The sequence below is a fragment of the Trichosurus vulpecula genome, chromosome 4 (assembly GCF_011100635.1).
Source record: "Trichosurus vulpecula isolate mTriVul1 chromosome 4, mTriVul1.pri, whole genome shotgun sequence".
Classification (NCBI taxonomy): domain Eukaryota; kingdom Metazoa; phylum Chordata; class Mammalia; order Diprotodontia; family Phalangeridae; genus Trichosurus; species Trichosurus vulpecula.
Genome location: NC_050576.1, coordinates 277,253,484 through 277,264,159, shown reverse-complemented (window position 1 = coordinate 277,264,159; position 10,676 = coordinate 277,253,484). Strand labels below are relative to the sequence as shown.

General features: G+C 37.3%; 1 protein-coding gene across 1 annotated transcript in view; it reads right to left on the bottom strand.

Annotated features, from left to right (window-relative positions):
* Positions 1 to 5,030: 5,030 nt before the first annotated feature.
* FARSB (phenylalanyl-tRNA synthetase subunit beta) overlaps positions 5,031 to 10,676 on the bottom strand; it is a 70,425-nt gene continuing 64,779 nt past the window's right edge. The window contains exon 17 of the mRNA XM_036757049.1: positions 5,031 to 5,691. Coding sequence (XP_036612944.1) covers positions 5,540 to 5,691 — 152 coding nt within the window. The 3' untranslated portion in view covers positions 5,031 to 5,539. The remainder of the gene's footprint in view (positions 5,692 to 10,676) is intronic.

Below are 10,676 nucleotides of genomic sequence, written 5' to 3'. Positions count from 1 at the left end.
AATTGGAAGAATGCTGGACAAGGAGTCAGGAAGACACGAGTTAAAATTCAATCTCAGACATACTAGCTGTGTGACCCTGGGAAAGTAATTTAACCTGTTTACCTCGGTTTCATCAACTGTAAAATGGGAATGATAGCTCCTACCTCCCAGGGTGGTTGTGAGAATAAAGTATTTTTAAAGTGCTTTGCCAAACTTAAACTTCAATATACATTCTAATCTGCTAGTTATTAATAATTTGAAATATTCTTATGATTGTTGGTAGTTTGAATTTCTTCCTTTGAAAATTGCCTGTTCAAATCTTTTGACCATTTAGCAGTTAGGGAATGACTCTTATTTCTTATTTCCTCATGAGGGATTCCATCCATAAAGTGATTTGAGATCTTTACAGATTAGTATGTGATTATAAACCTGAGGAGCTATGTTTGCCCAATGCTTTAGTAAGGACATTTTTGCCCAGCTGATGAGCCTGTTTTTCTTGGTCAAACCCATCTGAGGGCACCAAGGTGCTAACAGGTGGGATGGAAACAGAGAGGCAGGGGCATTAGTGACACTTACCTGTATGACCAGGTACAAGTAAACACAGAGGTCTGAGAAGGGACATTGGGTAAATAATCCAGGGAAGCAGAGCCCTCTTTAGTCCCTTTGTAACTAATGACCCCATTACCTCCAAGAAATATCTCCACCAGATCAAGGAAAGTATTAGACTATCTGTGTGTCATTGGGCAAGTCATTTGGCCTGTCTGCCTCAGTTTCCTCAACTATAAAATAGGGATCACACCTACTTCCCAGGATTGTTATAAGGACCAAATGAGGTATTTGCAAAATGCTTAGCACAGTGCCTGGCATGCATAGTAGGTGATTAATAAATGCTTATTCCCCCTCCCCCACCAATTGTTAGAAAATTCCTGATTATCTCATTCCCCAAGTCTCATTAAAGAGCTAAACAACTAGTCATTTGAGATATTTCAAGAGTTTGAACAAAAATACATTCTTAGTAATCGTTTCTATGTTATGTTCATGGTATCTCAGAACTGAAAGTAACCATAGATGACATCGTGTCTAGTCTCATGCTACAGAGGAGGAAAAGGAAGCACCAAAAAGTAAGTGACTTTCCCAAAGTGACAGTAACTGAAGTTTAGGATCTGAAACCAGATCTTTCCAACGTAAGAGGGAGATTCAAACTCGAGGTTCTAATTTGCCTGGAGGGCACTTCCATTCACTCAAAGGGCGCGTGATTTTGTTTCTTCATTCACCTCCTCTGTAAAAAGTGGCTGTCAATACAGAAGATGCAGTGCCTTGCTTCTCATTCAGAGATTTCACACTAAGTCTATAGGAGTACGATGACCACCCTATGGAGACCTGAGAGCTCAAGAATCCCTTCATTTCTTCTTTTTTCTTTTGAACTGGACAAGATCTTTTTTAAGATTTATTTTTTATTTTTAGTTTACAACACTCAGTTCCACAAGTTTTTGAGTTCCAAATTTTTCCCCCACCCTCTCCTCCCTCCTCCCCCCAAGACGGTAATCCAATATAGGTTCTACATATACCTTCACATTAAACTTATTCACACAATAGTCAAGTTGTAAAGAATTATAACGAATGGAATGAATCATGAGAAAGAAGAAATAAAACTGAAAAAGAAGGGAAAAAAAAGAGAATAGTTTGCCTCAATCTGTATTCAGACTCCAAATTCTTTCTCTGCATGTGCATAGCTTTTTCCATCATGAGTCTTTTGGAGCTGTCTTTGAACTTTGTATTGCTGAGAAGAGCCAAGTCTATCAAAATTAGTCATCACAGATACTGTGTGTCTGTAATCGTGTATAATGTTTTCCTGGTTCTGCTCCCCTCACTCAGCATTAGATCATGTCTTTCCATGTTATTATGAAGTCTGTCTGCTCCTATTTCTTATAGGACAATAGTATTCCATTACATTCATATACTACAACTTATTTAGCCATTCCCCAATTAATGGGCATCCCCTTGATTTCCAATTCTTTGCCACCACAAAAAGAGCTGCTTTAAATGTTTTTGTACATACAGTCCCTTTCCCACTTGTGTGATCTGAGATACAGCCCTAGAAGTGATATTGCTGGGTCAAAGGGTATGCACATTTTTATAGCCCTTTGGGCATAGTTCCAAATTGCTCTCCAGAATGCCTGGATCAGTTCACAACTGTACCAACAAGGTGTCCCAATTTTCCTACATCCTCTCCAGCATTTACGACACGATTTTCCTGTTTTGTCTTGTTAGCCAATCTGACAGGAGAGAGGTGGTACCTAAGAGTTGTTTTGATTTGCATTTCTCTAATCAATAGTGATTTAGAGCATTTTTTCATGTGCCTGTAGATATCTTTAATTTCTTCCTCTGAAAACTGCCTGTTCATATCCTTTGAGCATTTCTCAATCGCGGAATGACTTGTATTCCTATAAATTTAACTCAGTTCCGTGTATATTTTATATATATGGAGCCTTTATCAGAGACATTGGTTATAAAAATTCTTTCCCAATTTTCTGCTTCCCTCTTAATCTTTGTTGCATTGGCTTTGTGTGTACAAAAACTTTTCAATTTAATATAATCAAAATTATCCATTTTGCATTTCATAATGCTCTCTATTTCTTATTTGGTCATAAATTCTTCCCTTCTCCATAAATCTGACAAACTATTCCTTGCTCTCCCAAACTGCTTATTATATCAGCCTTTATATGTAAATTGTGAGCTCATTTTTACTTTATTTTGGTATACAGTGTAAGATAATGGTTTATGCCCAGTTTCTGCTATACTATTTTCCAGTTTTCCCAGCAGTTTTTGTGAAATAATGAATTCTTAACTCAGAAGCTGGATTCTTTGGGCTTATCAAAGAGTAGATTGCTATAGTCATTGACTGCTGCGTCTTATGTACCTAACCTATTCCACTGATCCACCACTCTATTTCTTAGCCAGTACCAAGTAGTTTTGATGACTGCTGCTTTATAATACATTTTAATATCTGGTATGGCTAGGCCACCGTTCCTAGCATTTCTTTTCATTAATTCCCTTGATGTTCTGGACCTTTTGTTCTTCCTGATAAATTTTATTATTTTATCCAGCTCTGTAAAATAATTTTTTCATAGTTTGGTATGGCAATGAATAAGTAATTAGGTAAAATTGTCATTTTTATTATATTAGCTCGGCCTAACCATGAGCAATTGATATTTTTCCATTCACTTAGGTCTGACTTTATTTGTGTGAAAAGGGTTTTCTAGTTATGTTCATATAGGTCCTAGGTTTGTCTTGGCAGGTGGACTGCCAAATATTTTATAGTGTCTACAGCAACTTGTTTTTCCTCCTGCCATTTCCTTTGTGAAGGACTAAAAAGATGTCCATAATGGATACTGTGATCTTCCCTCTTGCATGCTGAGATAGCCACTCAGGTAGCAAGACCACCTTCATTAGACACTGAATTCTAAACATGAATAAAGCCAGATGACAAGCAACTACCATGATCTTAACACTGGAGAACCTCATGGCATCTTATTGTAGGTGGCATGTAAGCCTCTTCAAAGGTGCACAGCCATTTTTATGTTTATATTTGCAGATCATGAGGTTTAGAGCTGGAAGGGATCCTCTTTTTCATTTTACAAATGAGTTGGCCAAAGCCCAAAGAGACAAAGTCTTGGATTTAAGACTAAGCTAAAGGTTACACAGGTTGCAAAGCCAAGATTTAAACCCTCCAGATTTCTGAGTTTTTTTCCATATTGCACTATCTATCTTTGTAACATTGTTTGACCACCAGCATCTTTTGGTTTGTTGTTGTTCATTCATTTCAATCGTGTCTGACTCTTCATGACCCCATTTGGGGTTTTCTTGGTAAAGATACTGGAGTGGTTTGCCATTTCCTTCTCCAGCTCATTTTACAGATGAGGAAACTGAGATAGACAAGGTTAAGTGACTTGCCCAGGGTCATACAGCTAATAAGTGTCTGAGACTGGATTTGAACTCATGTCTTTCTGACTGAAGTCCTGGCACTCTATTCACTGTGCCACCTAACTGTCCCATCTTTTAGTTAACCTATGCTAACTAATGCTGCAAATTGTAGAACTAAATTAAAATAAATGTCTATTGGAGTGGGGAGACAGGGCTCAGTCACCTGAACTTTATACCACAAAAGCCTAGTTACTTTCTTTTCAAGGTGGGACAGGTACTTTCTATGTGCCCGGCACTATGCTAGGCACCATCTAGGAGTCAGCTTCAGAATTATGTTCTTGTCCCGAGGGGTTAGGAGTTTGTGCTCTTGTCTATTCATGCATCTTGCTAAGTTTGCCACAATTACTCTTGGCCTAGGCAGGCTGATTCTGTTCTGAGTTCGAGGTTCAGTGGAGTTTTTAGAAACACAACATAGATTTTACCCTTTTCGGATGCTCCTTTTGCAGCTATTGTGACTTCTGTTTTTTCTATGTGAATTTCACATCAACTAGGTGAGGTGTGGCTCTCTAAAAGGGTCACTGACCCCCTTCATTTAGGAGAGGCAGAGTTCACAGTATGAATCTGAATCCAAGAGTAAAGCACATTCAAGAATAAGGGAAGGAGAGGGGAGAAGGATGGAGGAAAAGGTGTATGCTATTTCCCAGTTAGAGAAGCAAAGGGTTAATTCCTGCCCTGGAAACAAGGTAAAATTCAATTGTTTAAGTGTATACCTGACTTCACGTAAATGTATTTCTTCCTATTTCAACTGGTTATAACCTTAAGTCTATCCAGAAGGGCAAGAGGACAATTTTCAAATATTTTGTAATGTTTGAATATGTTAAGGCCACTCATTTAAAACTTCTCCATGTCAAACCCTTCCAGCAAAGCCAGGTTTTGGTGTTGCAGGGACATATATGCCCAACCTGGTGGTTTTGGTAAACTCTTGGTACAATAAAACACACTGTATGCAAAAACAAATATTTATCAGATTTTCTTTCACTTCAAAATTACTTCAAAGGCAGTAATTAGCACACAGTAAATGAGTAGAAAATCTAGATACAAATGTTGATTACCTAATACTCAAGGTCTTCAAGAAATGAGGAGACTTTATTTTTTTCCCCATGATGAGCACATGACAAATGGACAAGTAAAGCTAAGCCCCTTAGTTATGCTCACATTCGTTCAACATTTGCTCTAATCAATTATCTTGTTTCATGCAATAAGAAAAGAACGAGATTCCTGTTATGCAGAAGTAATCAGTTACAGTGTGAGGCTCTGATGTCTGCGGAACATTTCTGATTCTCAGAACTGATCATGCGCTCCACTGTTACATTTCTCTGGTAACATGCTGGGCTTTTACCCAACAATGAAACTTTACACACTGATGGCCGAGCTATCCCCGGATACCACATTCTTATATTGCACAAGCTGCCCTAATTGCAGTAGAAGGAAGATATTTACTCATGGAGCCAGACAATATTGTTCTACTTTATTACACATTAAAGCACAAATGGATGCTCCCTATGGAGGACTAAAGGACACCAGAGGAGGAGAAAGAGGAGCCTTTCGGGGAGGCTCACACCACACAGCCCTATTTTCACAAAAAGGGTTCGACATTGATTTCTAGAGCAGAGCACGGCATGGTCAGCTCGAATTTGGTAATAACGTCAGGATGAAGGACTCCCAGCTTCCCGACACTTTGACCCTTTGCAAAGACCTCGGCACATCGTCCAGGGAAGAAAGAAGAGCCTGAAAAACAGAGTGAGAAAAAAAATCAATGTTTCTCCAGGCAAAAATGTCATTAGACATTTAACACCAGGAACATATTTAACACTGTGAATATGAGTTTGCTTTTTTTAAAAAGTTATTTTTCTTCAAGCTATTGACCTGGAGAAGATGGTGTTTCTCTGACATTTTCTAGTATTAAAAAAGAAAAACAGCAGTGGTTTTGATTTTGCTCAGCATCCCCCTATAAGAAATAGTGAGAAAGAAAGTGGGATAAGAAAACCAGAGATCCATGTTTCAGTTCAATGGGACCCTGGAAAAAATGAAGAGGGGACAGATGGAAGACTATAGTCAAAAGATATCTCACCTGTGCCCAGATTTATCTAAAAGGGGTGGGACAGGAAGACAGTGGCTATTTCTTACTCAAAAAAGGAAGAAATCAACTGTGTAATTATATACAAAAAAAATTATATAAACATGCTGCTTTCTCTCTTGGTTAGTCATGACTATATCAGAAAAACAAAAGGAAAAGTGAAGAATCCCTATCCTGAAAACATTAGAGATTTTGAAACAGGTTTTTCTATACTGTCTTTACTGTCTAAAACTTAACTGTTTTCTACCTTAAGACATTTACAAAGATAAATCACATTGTCATCAGGACTGAAGGGAACTGTCATGTCTGATTACATGCCATGTTACTAGGAACGTGACCAACATTCCTTGTCTGGAAAAGACAGTATTTTCAGAGCAGTATGGGGGGTGGAAAGAGAACATCTACTATGAGACCACTGCAAAAAACAGCCCCAAAGTAGTCTGGGTTCCCTCCCTCATTGACCTTAAAAAGAGGAAGAAAAATGGCTCTTCCTTTGGGTTTTCATAAACCAATTTATTGGCAGTAGCTAACCAAACTAATAGTTCTTGGGTATTTTAACAGTAGCTTCTTTTTTTTTTAGCTTACCAGAACAGTCTACAATCACTAGATAACTAATCATATTTAGAAAATGTGTCATCACTGATTCCTTTCTTTAGCTATCTACTGAGGTGGAGAAATTTTCCTCATGTGGTCTCATCTCCAACCACCACCTTAGAAAAAATGGGTCGGGCCAATAGTTCATGACTGAACTAACCAGAAACCTTTATTAGCAGGAAATTTTAAAACTCAGTATACATCATGACATCAATCTACATATAGCTGCTTTTCTAGTCAATGAGTGGTTTATGAAATACAAATGAGGTAATATGATCCAACGAGATAATATTTGTAAAGCGCTTAGCACAGTGCCTAACACACAGTGGGCTCTTGGTAAATATTTGTTCCCTTCACTTATGAAATAATAAAAATAGAAGTTTTCAAATAATAATCCTGAGATCAGTGTTATTTGGGAAATGCTAATAAGATTCAGAAGCAGAATACAGCTTTGAGATGATCTAGTCAAACTCACACATTTACAATTAAGCAAACTGAACCTTAAGAGAAAGAGATTTGACCAAGGTCCCCCATCTAGTCAAAGGCAGAACAAAGATAAGAACTTGGGTCCTTTTATCTCACCAAAACAATCCAATAGGAAAACCATGACAATGTATAACAACCTTGGTGTATAAACTATACCAAGAGGAGGATGGCATTTCCAGTTTAGCAGCAGAAGGTTAATATTTCTAGGGAAATCAAGGGAGGAAAAACACATTTATGAAATACTCCTAATGCAATAAGATTTTTTTCACTTCCTAAAACCAAGTAAGATGATTTTGTTGTTTATTAAACAGGAACTTTTTTGTACTTTCAATGAACTTCATCTTAAATTGATTAAATTTATTAAAAAACTACACTTTAGAAGGTCCTATTTATACATGTATGCTGATCCACACTGAAAAATAAAATAAAAAGCAAATGCTATTCTACCAGAAAATAAATAACTAAGAACATGGAATTCATTAAGGGGGGACTTGCTGGTTGTTGTAAAACGCAAATGTTACTTAATTGGTTAAATGAATGAATGAAACATTATGGTGTGTTACTTCTTTCGATGAAAGGCCAAATTAAAAAGCAGACAACTTCCAACAAAGCAAAAAATGTCCATATTAAATTGGGAAATGAGGTCTGTGTATAGTCACATTAGGCAGTGAAATCAGAGAATTCCGGAGCTGGGAGGGCTCTTGCAAGTTTCTATCTCCCTGGCTCTTTTAGACTGGCCCATGAATTGAGCACTTCTCACAAGTTTCTTATTGACTTTAGTGTGTAATTAAATAACAGAGATGGTGCTCTGCTGTCACACACACACACACACACACACACACATTTAGACGCTTACAAGTATTACTTCTGAACAGTCTGCCTCCATTCTCAGAAAGAAAAAAAAGCCTCAAGACAAACAGAAAAGGAGCCTTTTGCCCAGAGTGTTCAAACTAGAAATGCAATACTAGAGCCTGAAGCAAAGTCAAAACAACCTACACAGCCACATTACAGGTTAAAAAAAAAAAACTATAGTAGTTCAAATAAAACATAAGCTTAGTTTTCTGGGAAATTACCATTTCACAGGAGGAGAGGCAAGAGACTGGCTTCATCAGCACAAAGAAAGAATATGTAGCAGTCATTTCCAGGAGAAGAACCATTCAGGCATGGTGGCATAAGCCACCTCAGAGCCTGATTAATATTGTAATAAAGATATAATTGGACCAAGACACATAAACTGAAGACTTTACACAAAAAGGAAGAAAAAAGGAATGCTATGACTGTTAGAAATGCTTTAAATATGGGATTAGCTTTTGAAATGTAGATGGGAGGTAGCTGAAGGTTTAGGGGAAGCTTTCCTATCATAATACAAGAAATTTGCCCTGTAAAAGTCAAGGGAGAACAAAAGCATATTGGTGTAATAAAATTGCCCATTAATGACCTAAGCAAAGTAGTATTATCTGGTGGATAAGACTTCATAATTTCAAATACCCAAATAAAGACAAGTTTGGTTTTCTTTGTGTTCAGGCTTAGGTAGTTACCCATCAGCTGGGAGCCTGAGAATTTCTGGGGTATGAAGATACAAAATAAATCATCATCTTCCCTGCTATTCCCCTCAAACTCGTCTCTCTACAAAAGGCACAGCTAGCTCACAGTCTTCTTTTCCTTCCAGTTTCCAGTGCTATATTTAATCATCAGCTTTCCTGGTATCCATTACAGTAAAATGGCTTACCACATAAAACAGATTTCAGAAAGACTGTATTCTGTGTTGAAATACTACATGGGATCCCAGACCCAAAGCCATGTAGCTTAGCACAAATAAGAATTTAATTTCTAAGACTTAGTGGGGTGTAAATAAGTCCCTTAATTAAAGCTTTTGTAGCATCTCCTCAACATCTATAATTGTCTTTCTTTGCTCAGACAGTAGGACCACTTTGATGACCTTGGGGGTAATTCTCCGGCCAGTAATCCAACACAGTACCTAGTCTTTAGCACATTTTCTGGCTAATTGACCTTCAAAGAGCTTGGTGAGCTCCCTATCCTGCTGGTTGCCAAACACCTTTCACAGTTTCTTTTTGCTCCCTTCTTTCTTTTAAAGTAATATTATAGGCTCAGAGTTAGGATAAAGCTTTACACATGCTCATTCCTATAATTCCATGAAGCATCGGAAGTTGAGGCTTAAGGAAGTAACTGAGTAGGCCCCTCAGTCTCAAAGCATCAGCAGTGTTATCAAGCATGAGGTTATGAATTCCTTAATCCTAAAACCCTTTCCATTGGCTATTAAATTAATTTCCTTGACAATTTTTGGCTCATCTTAGCAAATAGACTACTCAGTCATATAATTTGCTTAGTCATTTCTTCACATTACTACCAATACCAAGTTGTTCTTGCATTCAGTCAGGCATGATATAAAAAAACTTTATCACTACGATGTTCAATACCTTACAAAAAATTAACTAAACCAGTATTTGGAAAGATAAAATATATACTACATCCATAAACAGGGTCTTATGGTAGCACAAAGATCATAATGTTTCATGAGAAACTTGCCAAAGTAAGTGGATCTACCATAGGGTAGATGAACAGAATCTATCACCTACCATTAGAGAGATTAACAGAAACACCCATAGATATATACGTGCACTGCTCTCCCTCTCTAACCTACCATCCCACCACATACCCATCTCAAGGGAAAAAAGTCTTGGGATCCATTTTGAGAACTGACTGTATTTCAAATCTTTGCTTTGAATCATCCTTTCAACTTGTCATGGTATAAGATATTAATTGTTTAATTTCCTGCCAAAGGGGTTGGACCTATCAAAAGGAAATCCAAAGCACCCCATTCCAGTTCTACCGGAGCTAATAAATCATCTTCAGAATGCTCATAGAGGAAAAAATCCTTACTGATCAGCCCCAAGGAAGGAGGTGAGTTCTTCCATGTTTACATCAAGATATAGAGGTCTTCTCTATTGTTTTCCCTCATTTTTTTCCCCTAGGTAAGTAATTTTTGCAAAAACATAAAAACAAAAACAAACTAGTTATCTAATTCTGCTTCAGTATCCACACATACTATTTACACACCAAAATGAACATCCTTTTTCTATAATATCTCTGAGGAACAAAAAAGATAAAGTAAAATTAACTAAACCAAATCGATCATGACCCATTCCAACTTAAGTCTAAGCATGATATGCTTTTTCTCTGAGCAAGAATTTTATGCACTCAGTTGGGAATAAGTGAGGTTGCAAAAAGGTAAAGAAGGAAAAACATGATAAACCTAAGTAGAGAAAAAGTAGTCGTTTACAGAGGAGTAAAACCCTGGGAATATGGTAAGGGAAAAGCATAATTGGCTATTAAGATATATACCCCAATAGATGGTGTATTAAATTTGCTCAGATTTCAGAACGACTTTGTTTGGGAGAAAAGTGCTTCTGTATAGATTATTCAAATTTGTAAGTGGAGACTGAATTCCAGCAATACAAAGCACTATTTTCTTTTCCAGACTTACATCTGAAGTGAAATATTTATGGTCCCTCAAGTCTTTCAAGTGTGGTAGCCC